At 51.7% G+C, this 17,364-nt stretch overlaps 6 protein-coding genes across 9 annotated transcripts; 4 read left to right on the top strand and 2 right to left on the bottom strand.

Moving 5' to 3' along the window:
* Positions 1–7: 7 nt before the first annotated feature.
* LOC121595678 lies at positions 8–761 on the top strand. Of its 2 annotated transcripts, none has more exons than XM_041919824.1 (2): positions 8–60; positions 111–761. In XM_041919824.1, exon 2 carries the CDS (start codon positions 148–150, stop codon positions 742–744), a length of 597 nt encoding a protein of 198 aa, XP_041775758.1. In that variant the 5' UTR covers positions 8–60; positions 111–147; the 3' UTR covers positions 745–761. The 2 variants fall into 2 exon arrangements, with proteins under 2 accessions (XP_041775758.1, XP_041775759.1); XM_041919825.1 differs by having other exon boundaries at positions 120–761.
* Positions 762–777: 16 nt separating this feature from the next.
* LOC121595675 (2',5'-phosphodiesterase 12) lies at positions 778–3,077 on the bottom strand. Its single transcript, XM_041919820.1, has 2 exons — positions 1,711–3,077; positions 778–1,631 (listed from the first exon to the last, which is right to left on the bottom strand). Exons 1-2 carry the CDS (start codon positions 2,922–2,924, stop codon positions 959–961), a joined length of 1,887 nt encoding a protein of 628 aa, XP_041775754.1. The 5' UTR covers positions 2,925–3,077; the 3' UTR covers positions 778–958.
* Positions 3,078–3,260: 183 nt separating this feature from the next.
* Positions 3,261–5,502, top strand: LOC121595676 (FAD-dependent oxidoreductase domain-containing protein 1). The gene is made up of 2 exons (XM_041919821.1): positions 3,261–5,198; positions 5,270–5,502. The coding sequence occupies exons 1-2, from the start codon at positions 3,734–3,736 to the stop codon at positions 5,407–5,409; spliced, it is 1,605 nt and encodes a 534-aa protein (XP_041775755.1). The 5' UTR covers positions 3,261–3,733; the 3' UTR covers positions 5,410–5,502.
* Positions 5,496–6,740, bottom strand: LOC121595679 (calcium load-activated calcium channel). Its single transcript, XM_041919826.1, has 4 exons — positions 6,504–6,740; positions 6,338–6,415; positions 6,086–6,260; positions 5,496–6,005 (listed from the first exon to the last, which is right to left on the bottom strand). Exons 1-4 carry the CDS (start codon positions 6,562–6,564, stop codon positions 5,768–5,770), a joined length of 552 nt encoding a protein of 183 aa, XP_041775760.1. The 5' UTR covers positions 6,565–6,740; the 3' UTR covers positions 5,496–5,767.
* Positions 6,741–6,890: 150 nt separating this feature from the next.
* On the top strand, positions 6,891–8,792 carry LOC121595677 (probable 26S proteasome non-ATPase regulatory subunit 3). The gene has a single exon (XM_041919823.1). The coding sequence runs from the start codon at positions 7,087–7,089 to the stop codon at positions 8,575–8,577; it is 1,491 nt and encodes a 496-aa protein (XP_041775757.1). The 5' UTR covers positions 6,891–7,086; the 3' UTR covers positions 8,578–8,792.
* A 526-nt stretch (positions 8,793–9,318) lies between these two features.
* Positions 9,319–17,050, top strand: LOC121595672 (transcription factor mef2A). 3 transcript variants are annotated; one of them, XM_041919815.1, is made up of 5 exons: positions 9,319–9,525; positions 11,178–12,717; positions 12,871–13,017; positions 13,142–13,384; positions 13,454–17,050. In XM_041919815.1, exons 2-5 carry the CDS (start codon positions 11,821–11,823, stop codon positions 15,371–15,373), a joined length of 3,207 nt encoding a protein of 1,068 aa, XP_041775749.1. In that variant the 5' UTR covers positions 9,319–9,525; positions 11,178–11,820; the 3' UTR covers positions 15,374–17,050. The 3 variants fall into 3 exon arrangements, with proteins under 3 accessions (XP_041775749.1, XP_041775750.1, XP_041775751.1); XM_041919816.1 differs by lacking the exon at positions 9,319–9,525 and adding an exon at positions 9,678–10,143; XM_041919817.1 differs by lacking the exon at positions 9,319–9,525 and adding an exon at positions 10,207–10,450.
* Positions 17,051–17,364: the final 314 nt, after the last annotated feature.

Raw genomic sequence — 17,364 nt, forward strand, 5'->3', positions numbered from 1 at the left:
CCCTTTTCGCAGAAACGTCAACTGAGGACCGAGGCGAACATTTCCGTTTCGAAGCAGGCTGTACGATGTGAGGCATCAGTTTCGCGCCAATAAATACATTAAATTTTCAGATTTTTTAGAATCTGCAACTGTACACGGCAAATAAGCATGGATCTTCCAATGGAGCATGCGCTGCGACGGTCGATGCTGCTGATCCGTGGACAGCCGGACAAAGCGGACCACCTGCAGGACGTCCTGTTCGATACCGCCATCAAGTACACGCACACCGGCTATCGGGTACTGTTCTTCACCCGAAAGCCCCTGGAACGGGTGGCGGCCAGCATACGCGAGCAGTTTAGCGATCTGTTCAAAATGATCACCTTCATCTACGTGCAGACGATCGATGCGACGATGAAGCGGCTGCTCGATCTGCAACGCTGGACCAACTGCATACCGGGATTGATAATAGTCGAATCGTTTGATTTGCTGGTAACGCCGAACCCGAACGATGGCCAGTCGAAGCAAGACTTTCAGCGCTCCCTGGTACTGTCTCTGTTGGCCGATACGGTGCGTACGATTTCGGTCAAACAGAAGGGCACGTGCAATTGTATCGTGACGCTCAATTACGGTTCGCTGGAAACGTTACCGGTGGAGCTGTTTTACCGCGAACACAACGTGCTCGATGTGAATCATGTGCACGAATCGTCGGACATTCTTTCGGTGATGATGGAAAACGAACACAGTATTGCTAATAATTTACTATGAACGTCAAAGAGGAAGCTTGAGAAAACGACTGAATTGCACCGATAGTTTCATGTATGTAAATGTAAGTTCCTTAACAAAAGTTACCTGGCTTAAGAACATCATGTTATACACAATCACATAGACATTTTATTCTATTAACGGTGACTCCTAACAACCGAACAAAGCCAATGAAAAGAACAACGTCTAGCCACCGGGGATTGCTGGTCCGGCAGCTTTACTTCGCCCACTCAAAGTTAGCGACAAGCGCAATATGATCCGATGGAAAGACGAGCGACGGAATCGCTTGATACAGCGACAGTTCCTCCTCGCTCGGCATCGGAATCACGTCATTCACGTTCAGTGCGCCGCGCATGAAAAAGATGTAATCGATGCACGCCTTAAACCCGACCGTGTAGTTAGTGTACTCCGGACACCCGCAGGCCGATCCCATCTGGAACGGTTGCGAAAGCGAAACACCCTTCACCGCTTCGTCCACGTTGCTGACCCAATCGGGAACATCCGGCCCGACGGTCTGCTGCGTCATAAGCTGGTAGATGCCACATTCCGGCGTGGAATTAAAGTCACCACAAAACACGAGCGCCAAATCGCTCGCTTCCGATAGTTCGTACTGCTGCCGGATGCGCTCGTGCTGCTCGCATACGTACTGCATTGCGTATCCCATCTGCAGCAAGCGCACGTGGTCCGCGTCCGGCGCGAAGTACAGGTGCGTGTTGGCAACGAGCAGATGCTTCCGCGGGTCATGCTTGCTGCGTAGCAGGGTAAGCTGCAGTGCAGTGGAACGGTTCGCTATCCGCTCCACCATCGGTTGGTTGTCCCGTATCCTGTCCCACAGCTGGGGGTAGCGTTCCAAAATTTCGCTTAAAATAACGCCATCCTTTTCAAGCAGTCTGTAACAAACGAACAAACGACATTCATAAAACAAGCGTGGTGTGCTGAGCAACAGTGCATCTCTTTACTGTTACTTACTCGAACTTGTTCAAATCGTAAAATGTTGCCAACCCTTCCGCCACCTTGCCCTTCGCTTGATAGTGGCCGGCAAGGTTTTTGCGGCTGAAAATCGGCACCAAATCCAGGCTGAACACCTTCGTGTCGACCTCCTGCAGACAGATGAGGTCCGCCCGGTAGCCCAGTATCTCCTTCACGAACAGCTGCTTCCGGTAGTCGATCTCGAGCGCGTACGGTGCGGTGTAACCGAACAGCACCGTCCGGCTGTACTCGCTGTCCGTGTACAGATCGGCCAGTATGTTGTACGACACCACCCGGAACTGCCCATCGCGCAGCTTCTGCTGCGTGAACAGATGCCGCACTTCGAACGGACACAGACCCGGGCCGGCCTGTACTGGCTGGGGCGAAATGATTTCCGTCAGCGGTCCCGTACGGCCCGTCTCATCCGTCGGTGTGCAGCTAAACTTAAGGTGCAGCCCCACGTCACCCTTCTGCACCAGATAGGACAGCTCTGACCCGACCGGCTCCCATTCGATCTGCTGCGCATTACCCGACTCAGGCATGCGGCCCCGCGACCAACAGTACGCGCTGCACTCCGGTGTGGCAAAGTGTAGCTCCAGCCGGGACGGTGAGACGTAGAAATCGGCCAGTATCGAGGTGGGCAGTTTGACCGCATGCACCTCCGGGCTGTTGTATGAAATTTGAAAGTCCGCATCCATCACGGTAAGCTGCACGTTCGGGTGCGTCGTTAGCTTGGCGAGCATGTCAGCGATGGTCATGTTGGTAAGCCGTTCCTCCGCCGTACCGAGGGACACGACCACCGGTACTGGTTCCGCAGATCCTTCCACCGGCGGTTCCGCCGCGCCGCCTTCTTCAGCCGCTTGTCCGGCGGGTGCCTTTTTCGCCTTTTTCCGCTTGTTTTTCTTCTGGAATTCTTTCTCCACGTTTACCCGGATACGGTCCAGGCTGCTGTCGATCTGCTCCGTCAGGTTGCGGTTGAAGTTGAACACTTTGTCGATCTTGTACCGGTCCAGCACCAGGTGAAAGCTGATCTGACACTGCTCCTCGCCCGGCAGCTGTTTAAAGTAGGCGGTTCGCATGGCAAAGCGTTGCTTCGGGACAAAGTTCGAACCGTACCGGTGGGTATATCCTGCGCAGGGATACGGCGAACGTGGCGAAAGGGTTGTTTTCAATCGTATCCTACTGAACGGACGGGTCAGTGCCGTACTGAACATTGAGCCAGGGTGAAGGAACTGCTGCTGCACGATCGATCGGATGCTACGGCGGACGCACGGGACACGAGGTGCGACTACATGACAGATTTGTTTTCAGACAGCCATGACAACATTTGGGAGGCTGGGTGGAAAATTCGAGACGATTGAAGACTGATTACTGTCAATAATTGCATTTTTAGTCCGCTTACTTGCTCAAAAAATTAAAAAAAAAAAGAGAAAAATGCTTTTCAGGTCACGTGTAGCCGCATTTTTCACACGTGTTGCGCCGCATTGTTGTTATTTTATTTTGCCATGTAGCGGGTCTATGTCAAACTGGCGTGTGAGTGTGTGGTAGCGAAATCGTCTATGGACGTACCTCTTCCCAAGCAGGCTGTGAGGTAACGTAAACAAAACGACCAGCCGGTGCAAAAACAGGGCAGCGTGCAAGGAAGATAATTTCTACCATCTCAAATGGTATCATAAAATGATAAACTCTCTACAATCAAGTAGATTACAGTTGCAAGAGAATACCTGCCAAGTTGAAAGTTACAATATACCGGGACCATCTGTGGAGGCGTACTGAAAAATACCGATAGTGTGTGCAAATATAAACAATACAATTCCATTATCATCATCATCCTCCTCCAGTTTGCAGCTGATAAGATTGGACTGGACAATCCAACCAACGTATTGGACACACTGAGTGACATATAGTCTCCTACCGAGCTGCGTATCAACAAGATCGATTGATAACGCGAACAACGGGGAGCGCAAATTAAAGCTCTTCCCACCACCAAAATCCCAAAAACAGACAAAGTGTGATCGAAACGATGTTTCAGGCGTTGCAACGAAGATCCTCCAAGCTGTCCGTACTACGGCAGGCCCGAAATCAACAGCCCCGCATCACATACAGCTCCAGACGACGGTATGCCTCATCCGGCGAGGGAAGCAAAGGCGGCTCGGGCAAACCCAGCGGAGATTTCTCCGACCAGGTAGAAGCGAACAAGGATAATCCGATCTCGCGCACCCTAAAGCTGATCGGGAACGATGTGCAGCGAATGAAAAAGTTCATCCTACCGAGCAGTTACACAAATCCAGGTGCTAAGGGGGATTCCCCCGATTCCGCGCATTCGATCGAAAACTACCTTGAACGGTACCGAAGGGACGGGTTCCAATCGCACTGCGACGTGCTCGTAATCGGCGGTGGCGGTGTCGGATCGTCCATAGCCTACTGGCTGAAGAAGCGAGCCCGCCAGGGTCTGAACGTGGTGGTACTGGAAAAGGATGCAACGTACGCGCAGGCCTCCACCTGCCTGTCGGTGGGCGGACTGCGGCAGCAGTTTTCCATCGTCGAAAACATCCAGATGAGCCTTTACGGTGCGGACTTTATGCGCAACAGCCGGGACTATCTGGGCGACGACGTTGATCTTAACTTTACCCCGCACGGCTACTTGCTGTTGGCGAGTGAGGCGGGCGCGGAACAGCTGGAACAAAACTCGAAGCTACAGTGTGCGCTCGGGGCGAAGAATGAGCTGCTGACGGCGAAACGGTTGAAGGAACGCTTTCCCTGGATGAACACGGAGGGCATTGCGCTCGGGTGCCACGGGCTGGAGAAGGAAGGATGGTTCGATCCGTGGGCACTGCTGTCCGGGTTCCGGAAGCGTGCCATCGAGTACGGCGCCCACTACGTGGAGGGGGAGATGGTTGGGTTCGGCTTTCGGCAGCAGCCGGACATACTGGCCGAAGGCATCGAGGAAGGCTCGTACGAGGGGATCGATCGGGCGTTCGTAAAGATGAAGGATGGTGAGATGAGGGAGATCAAGTTTGCCATCGCCATCATAGCGGCCGGTGCGCAGTCGGGTGCGATCGCCAAAATGGCACGCATTGGGACGGGGAAGGGCATGCTCTCGATACCGCTACCGGTTGAGCCGCGCAAGCGGTACGTGTACGTGTTCCAGTGTGAGAATGATCAAGGGCCGGGAATCAACACGCCGCTCACGATCGATCCGAGCGGGACGTACTTCCGGCGGGACGGGCTGGGTGGGAACTATCTCGGTGGCAAGAGTCCACTGCCGGAGGAGGAACCGCCGGTCGACAACTTGGACGTTGATCATACGTTTTTCGACAAGACGGTGTGGCCCAATTTGGCGCAGATGGTGCCGGCCTTCGAGGCGATTAAGGTGAAAAACGCCTGGGCCGGATACTACGAGTTCAATACGTTCGATGAGAATGGTATTGTGGGGCCACATCCGTACTACAACAATCTGTACATAGCGACGGGCTTTAGCGGGCACGGTAAGCATTCATTCGGTGAGGGCTTTTGGTGACGGATTTTTAAATTTAATTGTATTTATTTGATGTTTCAGGCATTCAGCAAACACCGGCCGTCGGAAGGGCAGTGTCGGAGATGATCATTGATGGTGGTTTCCGAACAGTCGATCTCACACGGTTCGGGTTCGATAGGATCATCGTCGATCAGCCAATGTACGAGGCAAACATTTTCTAGTCCAAAGGGCGAGAGTTTGTTGAGATTGTTACAATCCTTAAATAAAATATAAGTCATACTTTCTAGACAAACCCCAATTCTGTCGGTCCATCTTTGAAACGAAAGCTTTATTTAATCTCGATCGCTGAAACACACACAACTCCTACTACTACTACTTATTAACAAAACAAAATGCAATGAAAACGAATGTAACGAACGCGCGCGCCCGTTTCAATGGCGCGTTATTCGTTGGTCTTTTAAATAAACTGTTTCGTTGCTGTTAAATATTAGTTGCCACAAAAGGCGATTGGTGGTGGTGGTGGTGGTAGTCAAGCCCGCCCGGTCGTGGTGTGGTGGAGTACTCCACGATCAGCCACATTTACTTAAACTGTCCCGGCGTTGGTCCGAACAATCCTCCGGCCTGCTTGCTGGCGGCACGCGACGGTGCAAAGCCCAGCATCTTCTGGATGTTCTGCCGGATGGACATCGTGCAGAGGATGTAGAGAAAGATGAAGGAACACTCGGTGTAATCATCGCCGGGCAGGTTTCGATGGCTCAGCCCCTGGATCCACGAGATTGGCACGAAGGGTAGGCGGGCCACAATTCGCCCATCGAAACTGTGCGCAAGAAGAAAGCGTGGAGACATGTTAAGCAAGCGTAGACGGCGAGTAGTCACCAGCGCAGGGCGCTAACTTACATGCTGTTGAACATGCTGAGCAGTGCGGTGAACGCGAAACCGATGGCAAACATTGACTTCATCTTGACCAGCGACAGATCGCGGTTGTTGTTCTTCAGCTTTTCCTCATCGCGTTCGATTTTCTTTTTGTGGTTCTTGTCTAACGATTCGCCGAGCGTTTCTTTCCGTTTTTCCACTGCAAAGAGAAACGAACCAGCATTAGCTACGCGAAGCTAAAGTGCACCAGACAACGGTGGAGCGCCAAAGACTTACATTTTTTGCTCTGCTTTTCGACTTCTCCCTTCAGCTTTTGGTACTTTTCCGTGCGATAAACCATCACCCAGGTTAATCCTAGAATTAGCGAAGGTAGAACATGGATTGAGCATGTTAATTTGTACATAAATAGTCACCGTTCTACTGCTGCTCGTTCCACACTTACCTTCTCCCAGCAGTGCGGTGAAAATGGATATGAAAACAATTAGCAGCGTATCGGCCCACATGTTGGTCGAGGTTGTTGGAAGGTTTTCGTGGCTGGAAGCGTACTTTTTGATACACAATTTAAGTAATAATCAACAGCAATTGGTTTTTTCTCCTTCAAGTGTGTTAGCACCTGCTGATTAGCAGTTTATTGGTTCCGTATCGGAGCGGGGTGGATGGAAAAGTGTCATCTGCTTTGGTTGATGTGGAACAACATTTGCTGCCAAAGCAACTTCGCAAAGCTATACGCACCCAGGGCGCTTCACGCTTTCAGCACGTCCCTGTAACCACATTCCCTAGCTGCTCGAACGAACGTCACCGAACTGCTCGGGAAGAATGACAAGACGAAAGGAGCTGCTCGAATTTCCATGACTTGGCACAAAACACACACAAAACACATCGTCCGTGCATCGCGAATAAATCTCGCTACTCTTTGTGAAGCATTTGCGAAAAAACCCCCTGCGGCACATCTCGGAGTGCAGCGTAAAGGATAAGCGTAGCCCGTGTGTGTGTGATAAAAGAATTGTTTGTCGTCCGTTTCAGCGATGGTTTCGCAGACTGCAGCAGCGGCCGCCCCAGCCGACCCCATCGTGGATGTGGAGATGGAAAGTGCCGAAGATGCGGAGGCCGCAAAGAAAGACGCGGAGCTGCTGGCGGTCCAGGAAATCCGTGACCATGCTCGACAGATCGACAAGGCGGTCGTGAGCAAGGAGCCGCGCTTCATACTGCGCGTGCTGCGTTCGCTTCCGACGACGCGCCGCAAGCTGGCGCTGGTGGTGGTGCGCTCGCTGGCCGTGCAGCTGTACCCGGCCGGACCGGAGCGTGACGGCATAATGGCGTACATCGAGGACTATCCGGCCGGGGCACAGGAGCCGGAGCTGCCCCGTCCCCGCGCCGCCATCAAGAGCCCGGTGCCGGAGGTGGACGCTTACTTCCATCTGCTGCTTCTGGTGCGCCTGCTGGACAAGAACGATCTGCCGAAGGCGACCAAATGCTCGCAGGATCTGATGGCGAAGGTGGTCGGGCAGAACCGCCGATCGCTGGATCTGATTGCGGCCAAGAGCTACTTCTACCACTCGCGGGTGGCCGAACTGAACAACGATTTGGAAAGTATTCGCTCGTTCCTACACTCCCGGCTGCGTACGGCCACACTGAGGAACGATTTCGAGGGCCAGGCGGTGCTGATCAACTGTCTGCTGCGCAACTATCTGCACTACTCGCTGTACGATCAGGCGGACAAGCTGGTGAACAAGTCGGTGTTTCCGGAAACGGCCAGCAACAACGAGTGTGCCCGCTTCCTCTATTACCTGGGGCGCATCAAGGCGGCCAAGCTGGAGTACAGTGTGGCGCACAAGCAGCTGGTACAGGCGCTGCGGAAAGCACCCCAGCAGGCCGCCGTCGGATTCCGCCAGACGGTGCAAAAGCTGGTGATCGTGGTGGAGCTGCTGCTTGGCGATATACCCGAGCGGAAGGTGTTCCGACAGGCTGCATTGCGCCGCTCGCTCGGCCCCTACTTCCAGCTCACTCAGGCGGTGCGGATGGGCAATCTGCAGCGTTTCGGCGAGGTGCTGGTTAACTTTGGCGAACAGTTCCGTCAGGATCACACGTTCACGCTGATCATTCGCTTGCGGCACAATGTCATCAAGACGGCGATCCGTTCGATCGGCCTGGCGTATTCGCGCATCAGCCCGCAGGATATTGCGCGCAAGCTGGGCCTGGATTCGCCCGAAGACGCCGAGTTTATCGTGGCGAAGGCGATCCGCGACGGCGTGATCGAGGCCACGCTCGATCCCGAGAAGGGGTACATGCGCAGCAAGGAGAGCACCGACATCTACTCGACCCGTGAACCGCAGCTCGCTTTCCATCAGCGCATTTCGTTCTGTCTGGATCTGCACAATCAGAGCGTGAAGGCGATGCGCTACCCGCCCAAGTCATACGGAAAGGAGCTGGAAAGCGCCGAGGAGAGACGGGAACGGGAGCAGCAGGATCTGGAGCTGGCGAAGGAAATGGCCGAGGAGGATGACGATGGATTCTAAGCACTCGGCAGCAAAAAAACAAAAGGAACATCAACATCAGAGCAAAGCTGACACGCGCCCTGATGTATCCAAGCGTTTGGAGTGTTGGAGAGCGTAACTTACAGAACACAAACTCCAGAAATAGGTTCATTTAATGGTTTGTTCGTCGTGCAAAATGCGTATTTCCCTTTTTTGAATAATAAAGATAGGAACTGCAACAATTTCTACACCTAAAACGGGTTTTGAGTACTTTCATGTGGTCAGTTCTATGGAAAACACGCGAAATATACATCTTACTAAATTACGCGAAATTATTATACGAAGTATCTTGACTGAATATCAATGTAACATAAGCTAATTTTATAAGATGTAATGATAATGAAGCCGGAGTTGTAGATTATCGTGAAATTTAAATTGCTTTCTGAACGCTCCTGAAGCCGAATGTCAAGCGGTAAAGAAATTTAACATACTGGGCCTGATTTTCAAGAAAATTAATGATGGCTTATTTGTTATAGATTATTTTGTTGTTAGTTGCTGTGGTTTAGCAAAATGAAAGAACTGATTTATACAGCAAACAACAGCTAAATACGCTTTTATAAAATTGTACAACCATTTTACCCCATTTTATGTTCAAAATAAACCGGTCGACCAACCGGAGTTTTCGTTAAAAGTTGGCGTTTTTTGACAGTAGCTTCGTTAAAAGGTGGTCGATTGCAGCAAGCAAATCTGTGCCCAGATTTCGTTGCCAAGCAAGCGGAACGATTTGTCGGAGCCAGAACCGACCGAGAGACATTTCTTGTCGCGTTTATTTTCTGTAGCAGCTCGCGTACTCCATTGTGTGTTCGGAAATTGTAGTGTTAAAAATTGGTGTGGTCAACGCGGAAACAAAACGCATAAAACACGCTTCGCAGCGGGAACCGATCCAAGCGCGTCCCTGACTGCTTTCCTGTGCGATTGCGGAGAAAAAAGGTATGCTGCGGTTTCGGAGCGGAAGGATACACTCAGATGATCACAGCGACAGCGGCCAGTGTAGGGGAAAGGATTTTCTTTACGAAAATAGCGGGGCAACACACCGACCCAATAATGGTGGATGGGTATGAAAACCGAACCCGACAGTGCGTAATTAGAAACACTATTCTAATGCTTCCCCCGGGTTGGTTTGGTTGGCGGAACCTGAACGCGTGCCTGCCAGTGAAGTAGATAAGAAGAAAACAGACTCGCAAGAAACAGGCGAACTGTGGAAAACTGCACAGTGTGCATGGGTGTGTGTGTATGTGTGCGCGTGTGAGTGGGTTTGCCTGCAAAAGATCGCAGTAATCCGCGGCGGGGCGACCCATCACTTTTGACAGCCGCAGCAGCGTATCTCGGGCTGTAGCAACGATTCTAGAGTGAACCATTTTCCGGCCATAACGGAACGAGAGATCGCGTGGAGCGTCCGGTGCCGCTCTGCACGAAGAAAGTGTCCCAGGTTTAAGCACCCCCCGTCTACGCCCTCACTCAACACAACCCGGATGAAAGGCCACCGAGGAAGGAGAAGGAGTGTTGTTCTTCGTTGACAGTGTACATGCCCCGTGTGCATGTGTGTGTGTGTGTATGGGTATCTAGTTGTGTGGGCTTGTGCGTACACGGTTGAAATATGTGCGTGTATGTGTGCTATGTGCAGTTTATATTTTTTTTTCGTTGCGGAAAAGATTAATTTTCTCAGGGACATCAACCACACAAACCAGAGCCGTGCCGACGAGGATTGTTGTGAAGAAAGTGTTATCAAAGTGTTGAATGGAAGATAAAAATATTCTCTGCCTGCAGCCTGTTGGCTCGACACGGGGGATGTACATTTTTTGGAGAGGACTGTAAAAAACTTCTCGGAAGGGCCGAAATGACGAATCCTCCTCTGGTGCGTATCGCGAACTCTCTAGCCCGTGTGTGTGTGTGTGTGTGTGTTCTGGCGGAAGATTAGAAAGGCTTCGGCCCAAACGGCCCAAGCGCAATAGGCGGAAGGTTAATGGGTGATTTTTGATTCACTGTGAGACTGGGTCGGTGCATCGGGCTCGGGCGAGTGCAGCACCCTTGGCCCAAATTTATGTCACAGCATCACACATGCACACACCTCCCCGCCCCCATGCACACCGGTGGAACATGCCCAATAGCGCCCTTTCGTGTAGCAATTAGCAATAGTTTTGTATAAAAATGAAACTTTTCGCTCAATTTGCGTCGTTTAGAAGTCTTCTAGATGTTTGTAAACCCAGCCTACGGTGCCATTTTGAACGGGATTGCAACCAGTTGTCGATGACTCCTCCTTGCCACTCACTCTGCTTGCTCTGATGACAAAGTTTAGTTGCACATTTGTGCGTGCGTGCGTGCGTTTCTCGCTACACGGGTATGCTCGAGCATTGCACACTCCTCTCTGTGTGAGTGTGCGAAGAAAGCAGCTAGGGAGCACACAGAAGTGGAAAAAACACTAGGCAAATCGCGGAAAGAACGTGGTGCGTGGGGGATGGTGGGTCAGGGGGTCCCATCCACTATGGTGTGGTGTAATAGTAGTAGATTAAGCGACAGTAGTGCTTTCCTCTGCACTGAGAAATTGTAATATTGTATTGTTTTTGTCTCTTTTCCTCTTTTAGGTGGGCATTGCGCCTCCAGTCGGATAAAAACTACTCCCTCTATTGATTGGTGACCAATTGGGGAGGTGCGTAGAACGACAGGAAAACCCCCCTACCCGCTGTAGAAGTTCTTGCGGATGCAGACATGAATGATACATGGCTCACAGCTATAAGGACAGCTGGACAAATGCATGCTACTATTTAACGCTGGGCCGTGCAGAGAATGGACGTAAGCCAAACGACGGCGCCGGGTGTGTACGTGAACTACTAATTGACTGGAATCGGCCGATCAGGTGTACGGTTTACCATCAGCACTGCCGCTAGCGCGTGCCCCTTGGTGAATACCTACTGCCCTGGTTAAGGGGCCAGGCCAGACCAGGTCAGACCAGAAAGTGGCTCAAAGGCCAACCAACCGTCTACTGGTTTGAGGGAGAAAGTAAACAAAGACCGTCGAACAGAACGACCACAATAACGCTCGTCAGCAACGTGTTACTGCAACACCGTACACAGCACGCACCAACACATCGGATCGGTAAACGACCACACTACTTTTGGCGGTGCGAAAAAAAAGAAAAGAAAGGAAGAAAACAACCTCCACAAACGAAACAGAGCAACACAAACCCCGAACTTCGCGTGCACCGTAGAATCAAATGTGTTGCTGGAAATGATTTGTAACGAGGACGTCGTCGGTTGGTTCAGAGATCTGAAGAGCTACAGCAGAATAGACACGATGTGCATCATGCTGAACATGTGCCTGCCGTTCGAGCTGCGGTTCCTCGGCACGTACCTGGAGGAGCTGGGCCGGCGGGACGCACCGGAGCTGCGCGGTGCCGAGCTGAAGGTGAACAATCCGCAGGAGTTCATCGCGGACATTGCATCGGGCGAACCGACCGACCAGCGGATCCGGCGCAAGATGGCCCTGTTTCTTGCGCTGTACCGGGCGTGCAACCATGCGTACGCGAACGAGCTGTTCAAAACGCTCGAGGGTTGGGGCGCGCGGCCCGATCTGCAGCGGCTGTTCGAGGAGGACGATCAGCAGGAGCTGCTGCTCGTGTACACGATGGCCACCAATCATCCGGTGTTTTCGTTCGAGCAGCGGTTGCACTGCGGCGAAATTTTTAGCAAGCTGAAATCGCTGGAACTGAAAGCAGCTGCTAGCCCACGGTCGGGGGAGCGTGAGGAGGTGGCGCTCGAGCAGCAACAGCAGCAGCAGCAGCAGCAGCAGCAGCACCATCACTCGCAGCAGCAGCAACAGCAGCATCTTCATCAGCACCATCAGCAGGCACCATCGCAGCATCATTCGATGGATTCGTTGCATAGCAATAGTCCGCAGCAATCGCCAATACAGCAGCAGCAGCAGCAGCCACACCATCAACAGCATCAACCGCAGCATCTACAAAACTCGACACCTCCGCCGGCCGTGCCGCCACCGCCCGGTACGGCAACGCTTCACGCACTGCCACCGAATGCGGCACTGTCGATGCAGAATCTTCCCCAAGGGCCGTCCTCGCTCGGGCAGCCAATCACGCTGACCTACGCAGGATTGCCAGGATTGACGCAGGTAAGGGGCTGGTGAAGGGGTCGTTTTTACGGGTACTAGTGGTCAAGAACACAAAGAAAAAGAATTTTCCATGATAAACATTTTGCGCGATTATTTTCGACTCAAAGCAAGTGAATCATTAATGTACAATATCATCGCTTATTGTCGCTACAGACGCTTGCTAACGATGTCACGCTTACTACGACGCACTTCCTGGACCCAATGCATTCGCTGCCGGTGCAGACAGACTTTACGATTCCTCCGCCAGGACCACCAGCCGGAACCGTGTCATCGCGGTGGGTTCAATCCGTTTACCAGCAGGTAACAAATAATCTATCATAATGATTAAAAAAAGTTCGATCTGCTATTGTGTCCAGCTTCTGATAATTTGTGTCAATTTATTTCTTCCTCCTCTTTTTCGCTGCTGCTGTTACACTTCTATCAGCTATCTTATCCGCCTCCGTCATCATCGCCCCATATGAGCAACCCATCATCGCCGATTCACAGTCGCACGACAAGTCCAACCCGCATTCACCCGAGCAGTGTGCAGCATCGAATAAGCCGCAACCAGCAGAATGACCAGCAGCAGCAACAACAACAACAACAACAACAACAACAGCAGCAACAACAACAGCAACAACAACAGCAGAATCAATCGCAAATGCAAAGCTTAAAATCTGTTGATGAGGTAGCGAAGAACTACTCGCGGGAAGGTTGGCCAAGGAAAGATCTAACGTTGGGTTTTTGCCTTTCCCAGGACCAGACGATGGTGATGCTGAGCCAGATGCAGCTGCGAAACGGCATTCGGCAAGCGCACAACACGTTGCCGCGACAATCGAAACAGAGCTACGTCAGTCAGCAGCTTCCGCCATATCATCACCAGCAGCAGCAGCAGCAGCATCATTCGCAGCAGCGGGATAGCGGTGGCAGTGGGATCTACCATACGGCAAACTACAACGTCAAGGGTGTCGGTGGCATGATGATGGACATCATGAATCATCAACCGAACTCAACCGGCAGCGATTCGGGCAGCTCGATCGGTTCCACGGGCGACGTGTCGCCGCCGGAAACGCCCGGCGTGGTGCCAGCGACCACCATCTCCACGATTCCACACGTCCGCTCGAATCGCTCGAGCAACATGCGCAACATAAACGGCCGGCTCGAAAAGCCTTACCCACCAATGTCATACTCACAGATGCATCAGCTACAGCAGACGGTTGCGCAGCAGCAGCAGCAGCAACAGCAGCAACAGCAGCAACAGCAGCAGCAATTTGCCGCATCCGACCTCATGGTTACGAGTACGGCACAGAATTTTCTGACCACCGGCACGACTAACGGTGCTACGATGAGCAGCACCGGCAACAATGGGGCCACTGGCAGCGGCGTTGTGTCGGGAGGGGTGCTGATCAACCAAGCCGCTGTCGCTGTCCAACCGCAGCCGGGCCAGTTTGTGTACGCGGGTACACCGGCCACCTTTCCGCAGGTAAGCGTATCGCACCGGTCCGTCGCTAGTGCGGCCCTGCCGCACGGTACCGCCTTCCGGACGGCGCCGGCCTACGCGCAGACAATTCAGCAGCAGCAGCCACAGCAGCAAGCGGCCGAACCGATACTTTACCAGTACCATCCAACGGCGGTGGTGGCCGCTACCGGTGTGCCGGGCCAGACGGTGGTAGCTAACAGTACGCTAGCGTTTCTGCCTCCGCAGCCGGCATCGACGGTAGCTAGCACGCAGACCGGTCTGCCCGGTGCCGTTCGGTCGTCCCCCTCGCCCCAGATCGGTTTGCTACAGCAGACCAAGGTGCCTGGTGGTGGCGGTGGTACAGTAGGCAGCAGCTCGGTGGGAGTGTACGGAGCGACCAGCGCGCTGCCGTACACGAGCGCGGCACCGTCGTGTTACAACTGCGGCTCCCTGAAGCATACCGGCCTCGATTGCCCGGAAGCGTCGATGGAGGATATGACGCGAACGTCTAACTTCACGCTAGATTACAACACAATAAGCAACAGTGCGACGTCGCCGAGCACGGTAACAACGCCGACAACCACCACGATACCGTTACTGACCGGTGGAGCGCATAGCAATAACAACACGACGCCGGGAGCGGGCGTCAGTCCCTCCGTGGATCTGTCCGCGGGCATATCCACCAGCGGGGTGGCATCCGGGGAGAGCGGCACTGCAGCTAGCAACAGTAGTAGTAGTAGTAGCAGCAGCAGCAGTAGTAGCAGCAGCAACAGTAGCAACAATAGCAGCAATACTACAAGTGGCAATGGTAACAAAAGCAACAATAGTACCAGTCTCAGCAGCAATATGATCAGTGCCAGCAGTAATAGCAATAACAACAATAATAACAACAACAACAACCATCATCATCAACAGCATCATCATCATCATCACCACCACCATCATCACGCCAATAGTGGAAGCGTGAGCAGCAGCAGCAGCAGTAACAGCAATAACAGCTCCATGGATGTGCCCTTGACCAGTAGCCTGTTGCCGGTGGACGGTGTCAGCGGCAGCAACAACAGCAGTGCCAGCAGTGGCAACAGTGGTGCTGCTGCTGCCCCTGCCATGGGACTCAGTGGCAGCACTGCTAGCGCCAGCAGCGGCAACAACAGCGCCAGCGGCACTAGTGGTGGTAGTAGTAATAGTAGCAATCTCGTTAGTGCTAGCGGTAAGTGATAATCATTGGAGGGAGTTAGAGTAATCCGGTCGAGCCGTTGTTCGGTTCTGGTGGCAGCAGCACTAGCTGCGTCCGTTGCTGCCGTAGCGGCACTTCTTCGTTCGTTTCCCTTGTCGTCCACTTCGCTGCATTCTGCCAACACTACTGACCACCGTGCTTGATGGGCACGCTGACGCCGGGACGTTCTAGAAAACGCGGAATGTCCTGTACGGGCCGCAAGCTGGAGAGGGAGATGGAGAGAGACAGAGAGATCGAGAGAAAGAGGGCACGTATTGGTGTTTTACAGCTGCTATCCTTTTATTTCTCCTCCGGCATATGATCTCGTAATAATGTGTCCCATCTCTTCCTTAATCAAGTGTGGTACGCAGTGTTCGTTCCCTCGTTTTACAAAAGATAAGCAACAAAGATAATATTGGGTTTTTTTTGTCCGGAATTTCTTGCGCGGAACTTTCCGCGCTGATGTAAGGATAGGGATGCTTCGCCAGCCGAATGTTTAGTCCATCGCCATGCGCATCAAGTGCGCAAGCAATCACTGTCCTCTGTTGTTTGCTGGCCTGACCTCAAAGCATCGAAAGACACGAAGGATAGATTTATTTTGTTATGCGTATAAACCAGCTAATGTTAGGCATATCTTCCTTGTCGGCTTTGGTTCAGTATGCTATCCCGTCACTATGATGATGGATGAGCATAGCAGGGGAATGCTAAAGCGAGAAGACGAGTGTCAAACATCGTTTGGGTGTAGGTTTTTCACCTCTGTTATTTTAGTGACCTCTTAGAGTTAGGGTAGGATAGAAAGATTTTATAATTGCAGCAACAACACAGCAGCTGTGCGCGGCATTGACGAAATCCTCCAGCACAGGATGGACATCAGCATCCCTCTCGAAGAAAGAAAAAAAAAACAATTACATTAAAAAGGGAAGCAAAAGGGCAAAAACCCAGCGCTTCTACTGCTGTGTGCGGCGATAAGCATAGTACGATCGTGATAAGAAATCGTACCGTTGAAAACCTACCCCCCCCCCCCCCACCCCCTCTTCGAACATGCTTTAGACGGTTACGCAAAGCACGACAAAGGTGTCACGTGTTGTGCATCCGCTTTGATCATAATGTTTTGCGAGATAATGTTTGTGTATGTGTGATTGTTTAGTATATCTTACGAAAGGTTTTACATTTTGTTTCCAATCTAACAGCGAATCACCACCCTCCCAATACATAGCCCAAGTGTGTGAGAAGTAGACATTTAGGCATTGTAAAAAATTTAATTCAGGTTTTGTGCCATCGTGAAATATTGAGACAAGGGCAGCAGATTTCCCGGTTTTCTTGAATGCTTTAATGCTGTATTCTAATGAGATGTGTTGTTTGATACATTGCGCTACTAATATTGGCAAAATTGCACACTCTTGGTTTTGCTTTCGATACGTGCGCTCTGTGCTTTTTTTAACATTACTTTACGTTGAACTTTAGAAATTTGCTTTCGTTCTGAAACAATCATTCGCATTTTGGATGTGTTTAGGTGTACAGTAACAAGGGACAACAGAACGGTTTTTAGCGCATAGGATAAGCATAGTAGCAGATAGTTAAACTAACGACGTATGTATGGTTACTACTGGACAGGAAGAAACATACTGAAGGGAGTAGCAAGAGGGTAAAACAATAAAACAGCATGGTCAGGCAGGAAATGAACGAACCCCCGTAGCACGCATGTTGGTTGCGGTGGTGGTATTGTCATCATATATCCTCAAGCGTAATGCATTCGAATATGTGTAATCCTATCTTCGATATCGATTGTATGTTTCGTGTCGTAGTGCTGCTGAAACGACGGTAAACGCGTCCCACAGTCAGTCATTTTGACCGTTGCCCGTTCATGATACGTTAAAGCTTTAAACCGGCCGGTGTGAATGCTTACTCGGTTAAGATGAAATAATGGCTATAAACAAAACAAAAATGAGAGGAAAGTACATAAATGTACGCGTATTTTACGCATGAAAGCATA

The sequence above is a fragment of the Anopheles merus genome, chromosome 3R, assembly GCF_017562075.2.
Source record: "Anopheles merus strain MAF chromosome 3R, AmerM5.1, whole genome shotgun sequence".
NCBI classification, from domain to species: Eukaryota; Metazoa; Arthropoda; class Insecta; order Diptera; family Culicidae; genus Anopheles; species Anopheles merus.

Excerpts from the sequence above, each read along its gene's own strand:
- LOC121595675 (XM_041919820.1), bottom strand. The coding sequence starts at position 2,924 with ATGTTCAGTACGGCACTGACCCGTCCGTTCAGTAGGATACGATTGAAA. Across the intron at positions 1,632-1,710 it reads TACGATTTGAACAAGTTCGA|ACTGCTTGAAAAGGATGGCG; the intron begins GTAAGTAACAGT and ends CGTTTGTTACAG.
- LOC121595679 (XM_041919826.1), bottom strand. The coding sequence starts at position 6,564 with ATGTGGGCCGATACGCTGCTAATTGTTTTCATATCCATTTTCACCGCA. Across the intron at positions 6,416-6,503 it reads CACCGCACTGCTGGGAGAAG|GATTAACCTGGGTGATGGTT; the intron begins GTAAGTGTGGAA and ends CGCTAATTCTAG. Across the intron at positions 6,006-6,085 it reads CTCAGCATGTTCAACAGCAT|TTTCGATGGGCGAATTGTGG; the intron begins GTAAGTTAGCGC and ends TCTTGCGCACAG.
- LOC121595678 (XM_041919824.1), top strand. The coding sequence starts at position 148 with ATGGATCTTCCAATGGAGCATGCGCTGCGACGGTCGATGCTGCTGATC.
- LOC121595672 (XM_041919815.1), top strand. The coding sequence starts at position 11,821 with ATGATTTGTAACGAGGACGTCGTCGGTTGGTTCAGAGATCTGAAGAGC. Across the intron at positions 12,718-12,870 it reads GATTGCCAGGATTGACGCAG|ACGCTTGCTAACGATGTCAC; the intron begins GTAAGGGGCTGG and ends TTGTCGCTACAG. Across the intron at positions 13,385-13,453 it reads GCTTAAAATCTGTTGATGAG|GACCAGACGATGGTGATGCT; the intron begins GTAGCGAAGAAC and ends TGCCTTTCCCAG.
- LOC121595677 (XM_041919823.1), top strand. The coding sequence starts at position 7,087 with ATGGTTTCGCAGACTGCAGCAGCGGCCGCCCCAGCCGACCCCATCGTG.
- LOC121595676 (XM_041919821.1), top strand. The coding sequence starts at position 3,734 with ATGTTTCAGGCGTTGCAACGAAGATCCTCCAAGCTGTCCGTACTACGG. Across the intron at positions 5,199-5,269 it reads GACGGGCTTTAGCGGGCACG|GCATTCAGCAAACACCGGCC; the intron begins GTAAGCATTCAT and ends TTGATGTTTCAG.